At 40.2% G+C, this 22,220-nt stretch overlaps 1 protein-coding gene across 6 annotated transcripts in view; it reads right to left on the bottom strand.

The window, feature by feature from the left end:
• The window catches only part of spata5 (spermatogenesis associated 5), a 436,625-nt gene that overhangs the window by 402,775 nt on the left and 11,630 nt on the right, over nucleotides 1–22,220 (bottom strand). For 5 of the 6 annotated variants that reach the window (XM_043674060.1, XM_043674061.1, XM_043674062.1 and 2 more), the window contains exons 2-6: nucleotides 11,029–11,153; nucleotides 5,918–6,075; nucleotides 5,247–5,305; nucleotides 3,918–4,598; nucleotides 758–887 (exon numbers count right to left, since the gene is read on the bottom strand). In XM_043674060.1, coding sequence (XP_043529995.1) covers nucleotides 758–887; nucleotides 3,918–4,598; nucleotides 5,247–5,305; nucleotides 5,918–6,075; nucleotides 11,029–11,109 — 1,109 coding nt within the window. In that variant the 5' untranslated portion in view covers nucleotides 11,110–11,153. Of the gene's footprint in view, nucleotides 1–757; nucleotides 888–3,917; nucleotides 4,599–5,246; nucleotides 5,306–5,917; nucleotides 6,076–11,028; nucleotides 11,154–16,564; nucleotides 16,620–22,220 lie in introns of those variants that run through there. The other variant, XM_043674058.1, reaches the window with a different exon arrangement.

The raw sequence follows: 22,220 nt of genomic DNA, 5'->3' as shown, positions 1-22,220 counted from the left end.
AAACCTGACACACAGAGAAGCTCACCTTGTGCCATAATCTTTAATTTCAAGAGGCAAATAACTATCCCAGATTTCACTATGGAAAGTAAAAATTAACAATTTTACTCTTTAAGTCAAACAGAGAACATTAAAACCAGTATTGACAACTCGTTTCTCTTAAACCTATCTTTTACCTCCCCCTCTGCAATGCTGGCACAATTAAAAAAACCCAATTAAGATTTACAAAATAAAAAAAAACACGTTTCAAAACAAGTCAGCTTTGTCAATTTTACTCTGAAATTTTCCTCTGGGTTTTCCTGGATCATCTCTTCTTCTGCTGCTGCACAACCTTTCTTACTGACAGGTACCTTTCAGAGAGCTATTTGGCTAGCAATCTATACTTGTTGGTTGTTCTCCCCCTAACCGTTCAAAATGTCCAGTCTTATACCCCAAAACATTGGATCATTTCATTGTTTTGATGTCATCAAGACATTATATTTCAAATTCAATTGGATTTGGTATATTGGGGCATAATTTAAACAGATTGGCCGAATTTGAATTTGTTTTTATTCCATGGCAACTCATCTGCACTATTGGTTTCACAGTCAAATGTTACATTTTAAATTCTTTCAGCACACTCCATGCATCTCTAAGTTTGTGCCAGCTTCCAGTCTCTCTTAAAAGGTACAGTACACACCTATACCTTCATAACAATATGTTTGGCAAAGTTGTTTCAACTATGGGTTCCAATCGCATCATGATATATCATTTGATTTACTTGCTCATAATTTCAGGTCCATTGATGACGGAAACATGAGCTCCAACTTCATTAGCTATAGCTCTGGCAATCAAAGTTTTCCCAGTACCAGGAGGTCCAAACAGCAAAATTCCTCGAGGGGGTGCAATTCCTAAACCACAACAAAAACAAAATGCATAGTAAAGCCAAGGCAGCACTTTTACATGGCACTAAAGATCTTAAATTTTTCTGAATTCAGGAAAAAAATATTTACTCAATAATAAGAATGTTACACTCACTACCACGTTGAGTGGTTACAGTTAAAGGAGAGCCTCGATAAGTAGAGCTTAGATAAATGTGAGGTGCTGCATTTTTGGAAAGGCAAATCAGAGTAGGACTTACACACTTAATAAGGTTCTGGGGAGTGTTGCTGATCAAAGGGACCTTGGAGTGCAGGTTCATAGTTTCCTGAAAGTGGAGTCGCAGGTAGATAGGATAGTGAAGGTGTTTGGTATGCTTTCCCTTATTGGTTAGAACATTGTGTATAAGAGTTGGGAAGGTCATGTTGCAATTGTACAGGACATTAGTTAGGCCACTTTTGGAATATTGTGCACAATTCTAATCCCCATCCTATCAGAATGATATTGTGAAACTTGAAAGAGTTCAGAAAAGATTTACAAGAATGTTGCCCGGGTTGGAGGATTAGAGCTATAGGGAGAGGCTAAATAGACTGGAGCTGTTTTCCCTGGATTGTCAAGAGGCTGAGAGGGTCACCTTATAGTGGTTTATAAAATCATGAGGGACATGGGTTAATAGACAAGGTCTCTTCCCTGGGGTGGAGGAATCCAGAACTAAAGGGCATAGGTTTAGAGTGAGAGGGAAAATTTTAAAAGGGACCTAATGAGTTGCCAGTGGAAGTGGTGGAGGCTGGTACACTGACATTTAAAAGATATCTGAATAGGTATATGAATAGGAAGAGTTGACAGGGATATGGGCCAAGTGCTGACAAATGGGATGAGATTAGATTAGGATATCATGGGCAAGTTGGACCGAAGGGTCTGGTCTGTGATGTACATCTCTATGACTCTAAGTACTTGAGTAGATGGAATTAGGAGGATACGTTGGTAGCATCAGGTGAGGTACGAGCTAGTGGAAAATAAACACTGCAACAGATCTACAGCTACAAATGGCTGGAAGGTTCTATGTACTTATCTAAAATCCAATGCATCTATCATGCAGCAAGGTCAGGAAAATGGATAGACTATTATAACCTAGAAACTGTATATTACTTGATAAATTAATGCCTGAAAGTAACAATTCCTCATTTTTTCCCGTTCTGAACATATTGATATTGAAATATTATTTTACAATTGCTAACAATTATTTGTGATCACTTCATCCACATGAGCCTACACAGTGGAAGTCAACTGTAGTTGAGATTCATCAGCTGTATAAGTTTTGCAGCAGAAATCCTGCCCTTCTCTCGTGGCATAAGTTTGTATTTTCTAACAAAATTCAGCAAATAGCAATCAGGAACTAGAACAGTAGTTAATTTTGATTTGCTCTTTGCGAGGTTAATTAAGCTAATTGAACCTCCCTGACTTGTATGGCTAAGTTCCATACTCAGTAGTACTTTCATTCAGAGTCTTGTTTTTCTTTAAAAACAATTTTTACTTTCTTTTTAGGGAGTCCTACTGCCAACCCTTCTGCTTTATCAAGACAATAAGCAGGTGCCCTTCTCCTACATATTGACCAATGTTTCTCAAATTTAGGAAGTATGCATTATACCTGGCCAGCTTTACCTCCCCATAGAAAAATATTCAGCCTCAGTCATATTTAGTTCATTACATTAACCATTGTTCATTTTTGATATCAGAAATGTTGTAATAAGAATTGTGAATCATCAACAAACCAGGAGGATCTATTTAAAATAAAAACTACTTTGATGTTACAAAACAAAACCAAAGCCAATTACAGGGTTTAGTAAATTGACGACTAAGTAAGTAAGATAGACGAGATTCATTCTGAGGAAAGTTCTGCAGTCAAAACCAAACACTACGATTCATTTTGAAAGGAATATAACTGAAAAACAGAAACACTAGTATAGCCTATTAAGATAAATGACCAGTTTGTGTAGCGAGGGCTGTGTAATAAAATCAAAACCCAAGCTTGTCCAAATAATTACTTACCATATTAATCTGTAATGATAACGGAGTAGAAGATAAGGTTTGTAATAGAGGAGAACGATGATGGGAAGACCGACTTCTATTTAACCACTATTTAATAAATGCATCAATCCAAGAGTTTAACAAAGAAACACATTAAAAGTAATTCAAACAGGAGCATAAGAAATAGGAAAAATAAGTTGTTTGGTCTCTTGAGCGTGCTCCAACATTTGGCACCACAATGAGCCACATTCTAAAAAAAATGTTTAAATCAAAATGATTAAAGTAACATTGAATACTGAATAATTCAGTAGTTCCAAAACAAAAATTCCTGACAGGTCTACCTTTGGTTCAGCTTTGATATTCTTAAAAAGATCATAAAAAAAAACTGGTGAATTAGCATACTTCAATGCCAATTCAGCCCACCATTCTCCAGATAAGACTTAATGCAACATTCAATATCATTGGTCTCCTACGTAGCTCATGATAAGATATCAGGTTGCAGATGGCCAGGTGGAACTGCAACCTGCTCAACTTCCCAATGAATGACAGCACAGATTATAGAACTATAAAGAAGATTAAAATTGATACATTCTCCATTGTGGAGAGATGCAGAATGGCCGTAGACTAACAGTAATGGAGGATATCACAGCCCCAATTCTGTCCTTGACTGATGTCCACGCATTTACTTTTCCTACTGAATGACAAGTAAACATAGAAATGTCTCTAACCAGTGCACAAGGATCAATTGATCTGAAAAAATGAAGCAATCAGAAATTAAATGTGGAATCTTGGTGTCTACCTGGTTACATCTACGACACAAGTGCCTTTATCTAATAACCCACTTGAAGGTTTAGAGTGATATAGCTATAGACTTAATATTTAAGATAAGTTAATTCAAATCATACACTAGTGACAGATAGTTTTCAGCAGACTCACATTATGGGCGATTCTGAAGTCAGAAAAGAAAGAACTAAGAAGAAAACCATTTATCTCAAAAAACAGGAAAACTTTAGCCATGCTTTTAGATATCATACCATAGGATTTGAACAGCTGTGGTTGTTTCAAAGGTAATTCGATAATTTCTCGAATAGTCTTCAGCTGATTGTCCAGTCCTCCAATCATATCATAAGTGACTCTGGAATTGGATTCTTGCATCCTCTCCTCGTCATTGTTTTGTTCCTGCATGAACTTGACTTGAGTGAGCAAAGAAATTTGATAAAATGTATCTCTGCTACTTCTCAGGCAGTTGTCAGACATCAAGATTAACTTCTCTACTGGGGGGTCACACTGGTTTTCACTTTCCTGAACAGATTCAGATTTTTCAATATTTTCATTGTTACTTGCTAAAGAGCACAGTGAATCATTGTGCAATTCTGGCATTTTCTCATTGTCCACCATCCTGTTGTAGGTTACAATGGATATATTTTGAGAACCCATTGGAGGAGTAAGAGAATCAGGAGTAGCATTGTTTTTCTGGACAGAGATATCATCTATGGTCAAATCACTGAAATCTCTGGACAAATCCATTGCGGTTTTCTCATCTACTGATTCATCAAGTAAAGATTCTACATTCAGTTGTGAATCACCGAGTGAGACAGTCGACGGCATCTCCAACACTGCACCATCCACTCCTTTTATCTTCTTCAGTATCAAGTGAAACGTGCGACCATAAAGTACAAGGTTCAGGAAGTTGCCAGGTAATACTATCTTCCCATCTATGCAAGAAACCAAGTAAAAATAAAGATACTCATAAAATTGACAATAAATATCCAAAACGTCTTGTCTATTTACAAACCTGTGCACATACGAGCAAATGGAGTTTTGTATCCTATGATTTATCTAGTATATAAAATGAAATCAAGTTGGAAGAAATCACTGGCGTGGCATTAGCCAGCCTTGTTAGATCTCTGATCTTGTGCCATGACTGTATTGTGAAACACTCTACCCCTTTTGTTACCTTTTACAGGGTCTCAATGAAAACTCAACAATATGTACTAATAACACGAAGTATTAAATCCAAGAAAATTTTTAAAAACTCTGCTGGCAGTGAAAAAAAATTGACCGCTGAAGTACAAATCAGGATTTACAGAACATCAACCTTAATCAATCACATAACTTTCCTAACTTGATTGACTGCAAGGACTTGTCATACAATGAAGACTGATCAATTATTCAGTTCCGAAAAAGGACACGCATCATTAACTTGCCTATAATTCATCATTATGCAGACCTGAAAATAAGAAGGTGTCACACTATGACAGTGATATTCTGAGCTTGGAGATAAACATTTAAGAGTAGCATTCAAAGTTCACCTTACAAAAGTTTTGCAAGTACACAAAGTAGTATTCAGTAATCCAGCTTACCCATACTCCTCAACAAGTAGTCTGATAATTCTTCTATATTGAAGAAATCATTTTGATCTCTGCAATCAAGATAATCAATTGCCAATTAAAATAATTTAAGATGACATGCTGGATAAAAGTATAGTCATTTCAATTAATAAACTACTGCATATCAAAACATCATTAAAAAATCAAGTTTAAATTACTCGACTATATATATTTAATCTAGATCTAAAATCCTATTCCTGTTTCTGGTTATTTTAGCTAGTACAGCACGAGAGTATTAATTTCAGTCGGAATTGGAGTTAGGATTGAGTACCATAGTTTTAGGGCTCATGGCGGTATCCCTATCCCACAGTTTTGGTCAAAAGGTCCACCAGAGTGGTGTCATAAAAGATAGACAAAAAAAATAGAAAATGGTCCCTGACATTTCTTCAGCGTAGAATACAGTTCCTGGTGTGATATTTTATCAAATAAATTAATTTAATTGTGTCACTTTTCTATAAGACATTAAGTGTCACCACCAAAAAGCTAAAAGCAGATTCTATAATCACTTCTTAGAAGCAATAATACAAACAGGTGATAAAGTATATTTTGCTTTAATTATGATCTTAGGATACAAGCAAGATACTGTTAACTTTTACCCAAGTACATTTCTACAAGTAGCTGATAGTGAATCAATAGATACAAACCTTAAAGTAATATATATTTCTTCTGCCTGTAATACTGGACCAAACAGTGGTTCAACAGTAACTGTATCATTCACCTTGACCTTTAAATTCTTCTGGGTAACTTCACTTAATCCAATCTTACTCCCAGGGAAACTTGGGATAGGCCATGCTGTGCAAACCTGCCAAACAAAGGTCTGTTAGCCTGGAATCTAGAAGATCTGTTCACTGAAACAACTAACGTACTTAGCCATAACAAACACTATTATAAAGAGAGGGCTGGGAAAGACAGATCCAGCTCAGATGTTAGGAGATGGTTATTTTCTCAGAGAACAGTGGATCTGTGAAACAGGGTGCAAGGTCCCACAGTGACTTCTGATTCATCAAATTTCTTAAAGCGAGAGCTAAACCTATTGCTGGTTAGGATAGGATCATCTGGTATAAGCGATAACGGGATCTTGATCATATGGGCCAATGGGCTGAGAATTGGCAAATGGAGTTTAATTTAGATAAATGTGAGGTACTGCATTTTGGAAAGGCAAATCAGAGCAGGATTTATACAATTAATGGTGAGGTCCTGGAGAGTGTTACTTAACAAAGAGACCTTGGAGTGCAGGTTCATAGTTCCTTGAAAGTGGAGGCACAGGTGGACAGGGTAGTGAGGAAGGCATTTGGTACACTTTTGATTATCTGACAGCAAATTGAGTATAGGAGTTGTGAGGTCATGTTGCGGATGAACAGGACATTGGCTAGGCCACTATTGGAATACTGCACGCAATTCTGGTCTCCTTGCTATAGGAAGAAAGTTGTGAAACTTGGAAGGGTTCAGAAAAGATTTACGAGGACATTGCCAGATTTGGAGGGTTTGAGCTATAGGCAGAGCCTGAATAGACGGAGGCGATTTTCCGTGGAGTGTCAGAGGCTAAGGGGTGACCTTATAGAGGTTTTAAAATCATGGGGGTGCATGCATAAGTAAATAGACAAGGTCTTTTCCCTGAGGTGAGGGAGTCCAAAACTAATGGTCATAGATTTAAGGTTAGAGGGGAAAGATTTAACAGGAATCTGTTATAGACCAGGCCAGACCCTCTCAAAATATTTCAAGAAAGTAGCCCAGACCCTCATTGTTCTAGTTGTTTTAAGCAGGACTAAGTGGATATTTCAGGAGTGATGCAGTTTGCCCAACCACTCAGGTTTAATTTATTTATACATGAACAAAAGAAATCTGAATTTAGAATAACATAACTATTTGAAAACCCAACTGACATAAAAACAACCTAACCAAGAGCTGTTCCGAATACCTGCAACATCCCATAAACACCCCCTGGCAACAAGGTAAATTCAAATACAGGTTCTTACAGGAGAGTGATTGGAGAGAGAGAGAGTGTGTGAGAGTGAGAGTGAGAGTGAGAGCGAGAGCGAGAGCAAGAGCGAGAGCGAGAGAATCAGCATGGAGCTGTTTCTTTTCCCAGCAGCTGTTTCTCTGGGTTCCCAGCTAAAACCCAACCAAAACCAAATCAAAATGCTGAACTGGGAGAACTGACCACTCCCCTTTCACTGCACAAGTGTTTAAAAAAAACTTTAAAAGCCTTCTCAGGTAGATATTTCCAGACATATTGGAACCTCTGCCATTTACAACACCTTTTTTTTAAAAAAACCAAGAACAGAATAAGCTTGTTAAACAGCAGCATCATCACAAATTGAAGGGACAACTTTTTTCCACAGAGTAGAAAATGATCCAGATGCCAGAGGAAGCGGAGGTGGCAAGTACAATTACAACATTTAAAAGGCATCTGATTGGGTATTTGAATAGGAAGGGTTTAGAGGGATATTGGTCCAGAACTAGATTTACTTAGGATACCTGGTTCGCATGGACGAGTTGAACCGATGGGTCAGTTTTTGTGCTGTATATCTCTATGATTCTAAGTACTGCATAAATATTAATCCAGAGTGGTCTGATTGAAACATAGAAGATTCGAAGAGATCTTGACAGGGTACATGCGGAGATGATGTTTCCACATGTGGAGGCAATTTGGAACCAAATATCTTTGTTTAAAAGTAAGGTGGTCTATCATTTAAGACAGAGATGAAGCAATTTACTTTCTCTCAGTTGTAAGTCTTTGGAATTCCTTTCCTAAACGATAGTGAAAGCAGATTTTTGAATACTTTTAAGGCAGATGTAAATAGATTCTTAGTAAAAAAGAAAGTGAAAGATTATAGTCAGATCATCTTATGAGCAGACTTAAGGGCCCGACTCCTGTTCTTAATTCATGTTTGAACTCACTCCTTGACAAATTTCATATCCCTAAGTGGTTGGAAAAGAAATTTTTCAGTTTTTTTTAAATATAAGATTCACATGGGCTTTTGATTTGGTTTTTCACCTTTACCAGAAGATTGTGTGGTTTCTAGGCAAGATGGATAAATTGTTTTGGAGAAGCAATCAGAATTATATGCAAAAGTTTTTAATCTCTCCTGTATTAAAGCAATTTGTAGTTAGATTTAGTAATCTGGTACTAATGAGGAAACACTAAACAGAATACATTTCTATCACTTCAAATTGGTACTATCAGTGATGTGACATGCATTTATGACAGTGAATTCTTGTTCCTGTCAGAGGTCAAATCAGCATAGTCAAAGGATATTAGAATAATAGTGTGCCGTGATGTATTCCTGGGCAGGTCACTTTCAGCTACCTCGTTAGTAAATTGACCTCCAACGCAAGGTCCAGAGTATGGATATTTTGTTTACAATTCTAACATATTCAACTGATAATAGAGAAATTCATACCAGCCTTCAGCAAGTCCTGCATAACAAAGATTTGAGCTGAGAATTATTCAGCAACATCACCACTTAAATGATTGATAATGAGCAGCTGAACAAGAGTAAGCCCAGCCAATTCCTTGACTTTCAAATGGCAAAACCATGACTGATTCCCCATTTGTGTATCATTTGCTAGAAATAAGATTATGAGGGAGGCTATACCAAGAGAAAATGAGAACACCTCCTGACCTCTCAAAAAATGCTGATTTTATGCATGTGTGGTGCAATAAATGGGGATTAATTTGTACTCCCAATAAAATGGGGGCTTTTTTGGGCAGGAGTAGTACCCGTACTCCTAGGCCAGAAAATTTGGATTAAAGATACATTTTAAGAAGGAACTGAAGGGTCTTGCAAGGGTCTTCAAAGGCCAGCTGTCCAGATTCAAGTCTTATTTGGCTCTGAAGTATGTCACAACATGTCCAAGCAGGTTGATTAAAAATAAGTAAAAATAGAAGGGTCTTACATGGTGACCCTACCTCTCAGCCAGAAATTCTTAGTTCTAGTCCAGCCTCAGAATGTGAAAGCCACAGTGGTGTATATCTTAACGTGTCTAAACAGATTGTTTTTACACTGTCTGTTTTGTGAATCAATGAATTTTCAAGTGTTTAAAAGCTGATTACAATGCTATTATTCACCACTTGGCTTTCTGAAACTTAATACAATAGCAGAGAGTGGTTGGCTAAAAGTTAAACTTTAGACTACAAGAGTTCAGCTTCCTTCTGAGGAAAACAAGCAATGTCCTAATGAGTAAAAACGTCAACTGACCATAATAGACATGATATACTTGTGACGTTTTGCTGAAGTCAACAGATCAACTGCTGAAGATTAAACAGTGTCAAGGATCGATCATGCAAACTGCATGTTTGGAAAGTGATAGAAGAAAATGTGCCTCAGCAAGCTGACTCATGAACAGCAGTTGCTTGATCAACAGTTGGAAGTTGTGTTGGAGAAGGCTGATCACCTGTTTTGGTCTGATCTTTAGACAAGTCCACATGAACCATATCAATTGTAATTGTAAACACTGTACAGATAAACTTGTGATATTTTACTATTAAAGTATTATTTTATAGTATACCTTGTCTCAGTAAAGAACAATTTGGCATACCTTTTTACTGAGACTGCCTTGGGTTATTGGTGTCCAGAGCAAGCCTGACAGATTAGGAAAGATAAAACTAAAAGTCTGCAGGATCCTAGAGAAAGGGTGTCCTTCAATATAGTGTTTTGTACAGGAAATGGCCATCTTTGAATTAATTTCTTCTGAAATTTTAATTGTTTCTATGAACTCTAGTTTTTAAAAGACAAAAAAGAATATTATCTGTACGCAAGTGATGGCCGCTAACTGGGAATTCTCTTGTGCTCCTCAAAAAAAGGATACAGGATGAAATTGTGGTTATTGAGGGAGGAGGTACATGCTTGTAAAATGTACTTCTCTACATTTAGACTTATCAAAGTGTTTAAAGATTAATTTCACTGCTTTCATTCACTCCTTCTGGAGTACAATCTCAGATGAGGAAAGCATTATAATGCTCACCGTTCATCTGTATTGGATGTAATCACAACTCAAAAGAAGTACCAATTAGAGACTGAACAGTTGGCTTCATCACCACTCTATCATCATATTCAATATCCATCCACCTTATTATAAAAAGAAGGTGCTAGGGAAATTCAGAGGTCTGGTATCATCTGAGGAGACAGAAACAAAGTTAATGTTTTGAATCCGATATGACTCTTCTCAAGAAATTCCAATGAAGTCACATTGGACTCAAAACATAAATTGTTAGTCTCTCCAGAGCTGCCACCAGAACTCAGCATTTTCTGTTTTTATTTCACACTTCCACCAGTAATAGTACTTTACTTTTCTCCATACCTTTTATCACTCACATGTGGTGCCTGCAACACATTTTAGTGACAGAATATATTGGACCAATTCAGCCAACAGCTCACCAAGTTTACTGCTACAGTACTTCTCACCACTGTGGTTTACCACCAAGAGTAGCAAGAACACAAATGCGAAAAGAACATCTTCAAGTTCCGATCCATTTCTTAGTTTATGGACAAGTCTAGTGAATTATATTGTTGTCTATTACAGTTGGCCCAAAGAAGCTTGGCAGTATATTATTGAACTGCTGTAGTCTATGAAGATGTTGTTTTCATGGAACATTGAATGCACAGTGAGGAAGGAATGGTGAACTATTTCCAAGACAGGATGCTTGTGCCTTGAAGGCGATGTCGGATAAGAAATAAAATAGGAACAAGAACTACATTTCTCCAAGACCTTTGTGCATTCAAAATGGTATGCTACGTTCTCTGGCACTTACCTCCTGTTTGCCAGCAGTGCTGGTAAGAAGGATTGGTCGACCAATGTAGAGATTTGCCAATTTTAAGCTGTTGAGACTCATTTGAGCAAGACACCTTCGGCAAGCTTTGGGAACCTTCTCATTTGCTGCAAACACAGAAATTAATACTTGAAACCAGTTAAGTCCTGTATACTTAACTTTTCAAATATTCTTGCAACCAACCTGCCATAATTCAACCTCCACAACATTCATCTGATCCAAAACTTTATGTTCAACAATCCCCACCATTCTATTCATTATGATCTCAAAATATCTTTACTTACCTTGTGATTAGCTGGAGCTTATCTAGTCATTACAGGTACTTTTTAAAATGAACCCCATTATTTTAGTACCAAATGAGTATTCAAACACCAAAGCCATAGTTACATATTGGGGAGAAAGTGAGGTCTGCAGATGCTGGAGATCAGAGCTGAAAATGTGTTGCTGGAAAAGCGCAGCAGGTCAGGCAGCATCCAGGAAACAGGAGAATCGGCGTTTCGGGCATAAGCCCTTCTTCAGGATAGTTACAAATTAACAAATCTCTATTCACTGATACATGGAACAGAACACATGATGTGCTATATTTGAGATCCTGTCCTTAAACTTCTTCAGTACGAGCTTAAATTAATTGTATAGGACGTCTGGTCAATTTCTTCCTGTTATTACTTCCCACATTTACAGCAATTTCTTCTGCAGGAAGTTCAGCACAGTTGCATTTTTATGCTGAAAATTTTGGATTTATACCAATATAAGGACTAATATCGCGTTTGAAAAAGGTTTCTCTCTGTGGAAAATATTCCTTATGAACTACAATTATCCAGTAGCTCAACCAAGTAGTAATTCTTGAGCCATGAAAATAAGTGTCATTAAGTTGCTTCATTAGGAGGCATTTATCTTAATTTCAATCAATTTTGTGCAGTTTCAAACTGGGTTCATTGCAGAGCAATTCAGTCAGTCAAGGAGAATATATTCTAAAGCCATTGGGTAGAGTTCTTTTACCAAGTCAGCTTGGGGATTTTAATTTTAGTTTCAATAGGCTTTAGAGCCTTGTTTTACAAAATCAAAAGAATCAGGATGAAAAGTCATGAGCTAGAAATCAAGTCTCAAACATGAACTGATTTAACTGAGTTTATAGTCTCTACACACCAACAAAGCAGTTCATACTTTACACGGGGTAAATATGCCCTGAACTGTGCCCTTGGTATGAGAATATCAATTTTAATCATGAAAGGTCATTGGTACTTAAACCAATAAATCAGTCAAACCTCCACAAAATTCTCAACCTCAAAGATGGCAGAAACCATCACAAATGCAAAAAATTAAGGCTGAAACACTTATAACCCTTTTCATCCAAAGTTAAAAATCACACAACACCAGGTTATAGTCCAGCAGGTTTATTTGGAAGCACTAGCTTTCGAAGCGCTGCTCCATCACCATCCAGAGTGGATGATTCATCTAGCCTCCTCCCCGCCTTCACAGATGCTTATCTTCAGACAAACAATTCATTCTACCTGATAACAAGAAATGGCTGAACACATTAGATGCAGCAGACACTAGGCCTGACAACTTCTGGATGTAGTACTGTAGATTTGAGCTCCAGAGCTAGTCATGCCCATAGCCAAACTGTTCCAGTGTAACTACAACATCTATCTATCTGAAAATGTGAATTATTGCCCAGGTAAATTCTATTTTCACAAAATAGAACATAATAAATTCAGTCGATTACTACCCATTAGCTGAATTAGAAGCATCAAAGTGGTGGAGGTACATTCACAGTACTATCAAATGACACTAAGTCAAAAATACCCTGTTTATTGATGCTCACTGTGAATACTAGGACTACTCTGCACCAGATCTTATCATAGCCTTATCTAAACATGGACAACAAAAAAAGCAGAGTAACTGCCTTTGATATCAAGGCAGCATTCGACTGGAGGTGAAATCAAGTCCTAGCAACAGTGAGATCAATGGGAATTGAGGGAAAACTCCCAACACTTTGAGTCATACCAATCACAAAGGGAAGATGGTTGTGATTGTTGTATGCCAATCATTTCAGGCCCAGGACATGACTGCACAATACACCAAACAAGTGCAGATGCTGAACATTTAAGCAAAAACAGACATTTCTGGATAAACTAACCAGGTCCAGCAGCATCTATGGCGAATGGGCAGCATCAGAGTTAACTTTTCAAGTCCACTGACTCTTCATCAGATATCTTCATCTATGACCACCAAACTCCAAATGTTAACCATGCTTTCGCCCCACAGATGCTGTCAGATCTGCTGAGTTTCTTCAGCAATTTCTGTTTTTGTTTCATCACTGCAGCAATTCTTCTGGATAGAGTCCTAGGTCATGACAAAGAACAATCAAATTGAGAACTTTCAAACTGACCCTTTTCCAAGTTAGATGTGATGCGAGTAAAAATGGAACCAGATACTGAAAGTAAAAACTGTAATCAATCAATGAGCAATCTTTAAGGAAGAGATGTTTCAGACACAGGTTAGGTACATCACAAGAGGAGAAAAAAAAAAGGTTCCTTGGATGATGAAAGAGATTGAAATTATGATGTAATTAAAAAGGAGGCTGAATGATCCATGATGAGTAAAAACCAGGTCAAATGGAATTGGTTGACAAAGGAAGCAAACAAGAAAGCAAAATGGCAAGCGGAAGTATGAGAACAGAATGGCAGTCAGCATAGAGTCACAGAACATAGAATCCCTACAGTGTGGAAACATGCCATTTGGCCCATGAAGTCCACACCAACCCTCCAAAGAGTAAACCTCTCAGTCCCATTCCCCTACTCTGTTACTCTACATTTACCCCTGATTAATGCACCGAACCTACACATCCCTGAACAATACAGGCAATTTAGCATGGCCAGTTCACCTTATCTGCACATCTTTGAATTGTGGGAGAAAAGAGCTGAAAATGTGTTGCTGGAAATGTTTTGTCAGGCAGCATCCAAGGAACAGGAGAATCGACGTTTCGGGCATAAGCCCTTCTTCAGGAATGAGGAAAGTGTGTCCAGCAGGCTAAGATAAAAGGTAGGGAGGAGGGACTTGGGGGAGGGGCGTTGGAAATGCGATAGGTCGAAGGAGGTCAAGGTGAGGGTGATAGGCCAGAGTGGGGTGAGGGCGGAGAGGTCAGGAAGAAGATTGCAGGTTAGGAAGGCGGTGCTGAGTTCGAGGGATTTGACTGAGACAAGGTGGGGGGAGGGGAAATGAGGAAACTGGAGAAATCTGCGTTCATCCCTTGTGGTTGGAGGGTTCCTAGGCGGAAGATGAGGCGCTCTTCCTCCAACTGTCGTGTTGCTATGGTCTGACGATGGAGGAGTCCAAGGACCTGCATGTCCTTGGGGGAGTGGGAGGGGGAGTTGAAGTGTTGAGCCACGGGGTGGTTGGGTTGGTTGGTCTGGGTGTCCCAGAGGTGTTCTCTGAAACGTTCCGCAAGTAGGTGGGAGAAAACCAGAGCACCCGGTGGAAACCTATGTAGACATGGGAAGAACGTACAAACTCCACACAGACAGTCGCCCGAAGCTGGAATTCAATCCAGATCCCCTGTGCTGAGAGGCAGCAATGCTAACCACTGAGCCACTGTGCCACCCATTAAGAGTCACAGAGATACACAGCACAGAAACAGGCCCTTCAGTCCAACTCGTCCACGTTGACCAGATTTTTATGTAAATCTAGTTCCATCTGCGAGCATTTGGCCTGAATCCGTCTAAACCTTTTCAACTCATTTACCTATCCAGATGCCTTAGAAATGTTGTAATCATATCAGCCTCTACCACTTCCCCTGTAGCTCATTAAATACATGCACTACTCTCTGTATGAAAATGTTGTCCCTTAGGTCCCTTTTATACCTTTCCCCTCTCATCTTAAACCAATGCCTTCTAGTTTTGGACTCCCCCATTCCAGGGAAAAGACCTTGTCTATTTACCCTATCAATGCCCTTCATGATTTTATAAACTTCTATAAGGTCACCCTCAGCCTCTGACACTCCAGGGAAAACAGCCCCAGTCTATTCAGTCTCTCCCTCTAGCTCAAATCCTCCAACCCTGGCAACATCCTTGTAAATCTTTTCTGAACCCTTTCAAGTTTCACAATATCGTTCCTATAGCAGGGAGACCAAAATTACACACAATACTCCAAAAGTGGCCTAACCAATGTCCTGTACAGCTGCAACATGACCGCCCAATTCATGTACTCAATGCTCTGACCAATAAAGGAAAGCATACCAAACGCCTTCTTCACTACCCTATTTACCTGCGACTCCACTTTCAACGAACAAGAACCTGCACTCCAAGGTCTCTTTGTTCAGCAACACTCCCAGGACATTACCAAGTTAAAAATCCCACAACACCAGGTTATAGTCCAACAGGTTTAATTGTAAGCACTAGCTTTCAGAGCACTGCTCTTATCACCTGATGAAGGAGCAGCACTCCGAAAGCTAGTGCTTCCAATTAAACTTGTTGAACTATAACCTGGTGTTGTGGGATTTTTAACTTTGTACACCCCAGTCCAACACTGGCATCTCAATACCAGGACATTACCATTAAGTGTACAAGTCCTGCTCCGGTTTGCGTTTCCAAAATACAGGACCTCACACTTATCCGAATGAAACTCCATCTGCCACTCCTCGGCCCATTGGCCCATCTGATCAAGATCCCATTATGCTCTGAAGAAACCTCCCTCGCTGTCCACTACACCTCCAATTTTGGTGTCAGCTGCAAATTTACTAATTCTATCTCTAATGATCAAATCCAAATAATTTCTATAAATGAGGGAAAGCAGTGGACCCAGCATCGATCCTTGTGGCATACCACTGGTCACAGACCTCCAGCCTGAAAAGCTGTCCTTCACCATCACCCTCTGTCTTCTATCTTCAAACTAGTTCTGTATCCAAGTAGCTAGTTGTCCCTGGACTCCCCTTGATCTAACCTTGCTAACCAGTGTACCATGATGAACCTTGTCAAATGCTTTACTGAAGACCTTATAGATCATAACCACCACTCTGTCCTCCTCAATCCTCTTTGTTATTTCTTAAAAAAACTCAATCAAGTTAGTCAGACATAATTTCCCATGCACAAAGCCATGTCGACTATCCCATATCAATCCATGCCTTTCTAAATGCATGTAAATCCTGTCCTGCAGGATTCCCTCCAACAACTTGCCTACTACCAATGTCAGGCTCACCGTTCTATAGTTCCCTGGCTTTTCCTTACCACCTTTCTTAACTAGTGACACAACGGTAACCAAGCTCCAGTCTTCCCACACCTCACCTGTCGCTATTGATGATACAAATATCTCAGCAACAGGACCAGCAACGTATTCTCTTGCTTCCCACAAAGTTCTCAGGTATACCTGATCCAGTTCCAGGAACTCATACGTTTTAAGATGTCCAGCACCTTCTCCTCTGTAATATGCACATTGTTCAAGAAGTTTTCATCTCCCCACATTCTCAATCTTCCATATCCTTCTCCACAGTAAGCAGTGATGCAAAATACTCATTTATTACCTCAACCATCTTCTGCGATTCCATACATGGGCAATCTTGCTGATCTTGAGGGATCCTATTCAAAGAACAAAGAAAATTTACAGCCCAGGAACAGGCCCTTCAGCCCTCCAAGCCTGAGCTGATCTAAATCTGTCGCCCAATTCCTAAGCATCTGTATCCCTCTGCTCCCCACCTACACATGCATCTGTCCAGACGCATCTTAAATGAATGTACCAAGCCTGCCTCTATTACCTCTGCTGGCAACGCGTTCCAGGCACCTACCACCCTCTGAGCAAAGTACTTGCCACGTGTATCCCCCTTAAACTTTTCACCGCTTACCTTAAAAGCGTGACCTCTCGTTATTGAATCCTTCACCCTGGGGAAAAAGCTTATCTCTATCTACACTATTCAGGATTTTATAGACCTCAATCAGGTCCCCCCCTCAATCTCCTTTTTTCTAATGAAAACAATCCTAACCTACTCAACCTCTCTTCATAGCTAGCAGCTTCCATATCAGGCAACATCCTCGTAAACCTTCTCTGCACCCTCTCCAAAGCGTCTACACCCTTTTGGTAATGTAGCGACCAGAACTGTACACAGTACTGTAATGCCGCCGAACCAACATCATGTACAATTTTAATATGACCTGCCAGTTCTTATATTCAATAACCCGTCCGATGAAGGCAAGCATACCATATGCCTTCTTGACCACTCTATCCACCTGTGCAGTCACCTTCAGGGTACAATGGACCTGAACTCCCAGACCTCTCTGCTCACCAACTTTTCCCAAGGCTCTTCCATTTACTGTATAACTTGCTCTCGAATTAGACTTCCCAAAATGCATCACCTCACATTTGCTTGGATTGAACTCCATCTGCCTCTTCTCTGCCCAACTCTCCAGTCTATCTATATTCTCCTGTACTCTTTAACAGTCCCCTATGCTTTCTGCTACTCCACCAGTCTTCATGTCATCTGCAAACTTGCTGATCATACCAACAGTGCCCTCTTCCAGATCATTTATGTATATCACAAACAACAGTGGCCCCAGCAACGATTCCTGTCAAACACCACTGGTCACCTTTCTCCATTTCGAGAAACTCCCTTCAACTACTACTTTCTGTCTCCTGTTGCTCAACCAGTTTTTTATCCACCTAGCTAGAACACCCTGCACATCATGTGACTTCACTTTCACTATTAGTTTACCATGGGGAACATTTTCAAACGCCTTACTAAAAGTCCATGTATATGACATCTACAGCCTCTTCTTCATCTATCAACTTGGTCACTTCCTCAAAGAACTCTAATAAGTTGGCATGGCACAATCTCCCCCGCACGACATCATGTTGCCGATCACTGATAAGCCCATTCTTTTCCAAATATAAATAGATTTTATACCTCAGTACCTTCTCCAGCAACTGTCCCACCACTGACATCAGGCTCAGTGGTTTGTAGTTATGTGGAATATCCCTACTACCCTACTTGTACACAGGGACATGAGCAACCCTCCATTCCTCCAGCACCTCACCTGTGTTTGAGGATGCTACAAAGATATCTGTCAGGGCCCCAGCTATTTCCTCTCTCTCCTTCCTCAGCAAACCTGGGAAAGATCCCATCCGGTCCTGGGAATTTGTCCACCTTAATAACTTCTAGCCCATCCAACACATCTTCCCTATTTATGACAACGTGATCCAGAGTTATGAAACTTCTATCTCTAATCTCAACATTCATCATAACCCTCTCCTCAGTGAACACTGATGCAAAGTAATCATTCAGAATCTCACCCATTCTCTCAGGTTCAACACACAGCCTTCCTTCCTTATCCTTTAGTGGACCAATCCTTTCTCTAGCTACCCACTTGCTTCTTATATAAGAATAAAAGGTTTTGAGATTCTCCTTAATTCTGAGAGCTAAAGCTATTTCATGACCCCTTTTAGCCCGCTTGATTCCTTGTTAAGACTGATCCTACTCTTCCGGTATTCCTCTAGGGCCCGTTCTGTTCTTAGCTGCCTGGACCATATGTACGCTTCCTTTTTCGTCTTGGCTAGTTGTACAATTTCTCCTGTCATCACAAATCTTGCCTTTCCTATCCTTTGCTTTCAACAGGACATCTTTGAGGAGAAAGTGAGGTCTGCAGATGCTGGAGATCAGAGCTGGAAATGTGTTGCTGGAAAAGCGCAGCAGGTCAGGCAGCATCCAGGGAACAGGAGAATCGACGTTTCGGGCATAAGCCCTTCTTCATTCCTGTAGAAGGGCTTATGCCCGAAACGTCGATTCTCCTGTTCCCTGGATGCTGCCTGACCTGCTGCGCTTTTCCAGCAACACATTTCCAGCTTTCAACAGGACATGCCTATCCTGCAGTATATTTGAAAGCCTCCCACATCAAAAGTGGACTTCCCTCCAAATAGCTGTGTCCAATCCATATTTCCCAGCTCCTGCCTACTTTTGATATACTTTGGCCCAGTTCAGTACTCTTCCCTTAGGACAACTCTTATCTTTGTCTATGAGTATTCTAAAACTTACAGAATTGTGGTCACTGTTCCCAAAGAAATCCTCTACCGCAACTTCTACCATCTAGCCTGGCTCATTCCCCAACACCAGGTCCAATATGGCTCCTTCCCTCGTCAGGCTATTGACATACTGCTCTAGAAAACTCTCCTGGACTCTTACAAATTCTGCCCCATCCAGACCTCTGACACTAAGTTTATCCCAGTCAATGTTGGGAAAATTAAAATCTCCCATCACCACTACCCTGTTGCCTCTACGTCTTTCCATAACCTGTTTATCCATTTGTTCTTCTACCTCACGCTCACTGTTGAGAGGCCTGTAATTCTCTCCTCAATTACCCTTTTATCCTTGAGGTAGAATCCCTTTGGATTCTCCTTAACCCTATTTGCCAAAGCTATCTTATGTCCCCATTTTGCCCTGCTGATTTCTCTCTTAAGTATACTGCTACTGCCCTTACACTTTTCTAGAGATTAATTTTTTCCCTGCTCTCTACAGCTGACATATGCTTCCTTCATTTCCTTGACTAAAACTTCAATTTCTATAGTCATCCAGCATTCCATACACCAACCAATGCTGTTCTTCACCCTGAAAGGAACATACTGTCTCTGGACTCTCATTATCTCATTTTTGGATTCTTCCCATTTTCCAGCCCACAAACATCTGCCCCCCCCCCCACCCCCCAATCAACTTCTGAAAGTTCTTGCCTAATACTATCAAAATTGGCCTTCCTCCAATTTAGAACTCTCATTTTTAGATCATATCTATCCTTTTCCATCACTATTTTAAAACTAATAGAATTATGGTCATTGGCCCAAAATGCTTCCCCACTGACACCTCAGTCACCTGCCCTGCCTTATTTCGCAAGAGAAGGTCAAGTTTTTTTTCTTCTCCACTAGATACATCCACTGAATAAAAAAATGTTCTTATTCACACTTAAAAAATTCCTCTCCATTCCTCCCCTTACTGCTATGGCACCAGTCTGTGTGTGCAAAGTTAAAATCCTCCACCATAACTATCCTAATATTCCCAAAGATAACGAAGATCTTACAAATTTGCTTCTCAATTTCTCATTAATTATTAGAGGACCTATAGTGATCAATAAGGTGATCGTCACTTTCTTATTTCTCAATTCCACACAAATAACTTCCCTAGACATATTCCCAGGAATATCCTCCCTAATTACAGCAGTAATGTTATCCTTAATCAAAAATGCCATTCCCCTTCCTTGCCCCTCTTTCTATCCTTCTTATATCATCTACACTTGGAACATTAAGTTACTAATCTTGTAATCTCTGAGCTATGTTTCTGTAATTGCTATGCTACATCAGTCCCATGTTCCCAACTATACCCTCAGTTCATCTGCCTCACTTGTTAGGTCTCTTGTATTTAAAGAAATAATAGTTTAATTTATCAATTCTATGTTGTGGTTCTGTTCGCCGAGCTGGAAATTTGTGTTGCAGACGTTTCGTTCCCTGTCTAGGTGACATCCTCAGTGCTTGGGAGCCTCCTGTGAAGCGCTTCTGTGATGTTTCCTCCGGCACTTATAGTGACTTGTATAAGACCATAAGACATAGGAGCGGAAGTAAGGCCATTCGGCCCATCGAGTCCACTCCGCCACATCGAGTCCACTCCGCCATTCAATCATGGCTCATGGGCATTTCAACTCCACTTACCTGCATTCTACTCCTTAGCCCTTAATTCCTTGTGACATCAAGATTTTATCAATTTCTGCCTTGAAGACATTTAGCGTCCTGGCCTCCACTGCACTCTGCGGCAATGAATTCCACAGGCCCACCACTCTCTGGCGGAAGAAATGTCTCCGCATTTCTGTTCTGAAATGACCCCCTCTAATTCTAAGGCTGTGTCCACGGGTCCTAGTCTCCTCGTCTAACGGAAACAATTTCCTAGCATCCACCTTTTCCAAGCCATGTATTATTTTGTACGTCTCTATTAAGTCTCCCCTTAATCTTCTAAACTCCAACGAATACAATCCCAGTATCCTCAGCCATTCCTCATATGTTAGACCTGTCATTCCACTTCTCCTGGCAGCTCATTCCATACACACACCACCCTCTGTGTGAAAAAGTTGCCCCTTGGTTCCATTTAAATCTTCCCCCCCTCACCTTAAGTGTGTGCCTTCAAATGCCTTCTAGTTTTCACCTCCCCCACCCCTAGAAAAAGATATTTTCTATTTGGCCTATCATGCCTCTCATGATTTTACAAACCTCTATAAGTTCATCCCTCAGCCTCCAAGGCTCCAGGGAAAATAGCCTCAGTCTCTATTCATCCTCTCCATATAGCTCAAACCCTCCGACCCTGACTTGGAAATGCCGATGTTGGACTGGGGGGGGGGGTACAAAGTTAAAGATCACACAATGCCAGGTTATAGTCCAACAGGTTTGTTTGGAAGCACCAGCTTTCAGAGCAGCGTTCCGAAAGCTCGTGCTTCCAAATAAACCTGTTGAACTATAACCTGGTGTTGTGTGATTTTTAACTTTGTACAACCCTGACAACATCCTTGCAACTCTTTTCAGAATCTTTTCAAGTTTCACAACATCTTTCCTATGAGACTTAAAGTAAGTCACACCCAATGATATGAAGGGAACTTCAAATAACAGCCTTTCGAAGTGGGGAAGGAGCAAGTCAAAATCGCTGGAGTATAACCTCCTGAGTCCACAAAGATAACAAGGGGCTTTGCGTTATCAACAATAAACTATCCCTTGTGGATTATAGCTCAAAGTGTAGACACATTTTGTGTTTTCCCTTTGAAGGACACAATGTAATTCATTTCGAGAGTGTTAGCAGGATGGATCATCCTTGTGTATCCTCACCTGGCTTCATGTGTTAGCTCACAGCACGAAAAGAAGTATCCTGTAGTCACCTCTGTTTTGGAAAGGGCCTCTCACTCTGAGTGCTGAAGGGCAGCTAGCAAGAAAAAATGAATCCGGTCAACAGAGGACTCTCACTCACTGTGAATGCTGCAATTCAGGCATGGTCAAAAGGAGTCAGAACCACACCACCTCAACTAATCAGCAAAACTGAGAGACATGAAAATGACTGGGCGGCACGGTGGGTGGCACGGTGGCACAGTGGTTAGCACTGCTGCCTCACAGCGCCAGAGACCCGGGTTCAATTCCCGCCTCAGGCGACTGACTGTGTGGAGTTTGCACGT

This window comes from Chiloscyllium plagiosum, chromosome 32 (genome assembly GCF_004010195.1).
Source record: "Chiloscyllium plagiosum isolate BGI_BamShark_2017 chromosome 32, ASM401019v2, whole genome shotgun sequence".
Lineage (NCBI taxonomy): Eukaryota > Metazoa > Chordata > Chondrichthyes > Orectolobiformes > Hemiscylliidae > Chiloscyllium > Chiloscyllium plagiosum.
Note: the sequence above shows the minus strand (reverse complement) of the source record. Positions and strands in the feature narration are given on the sequence as shown.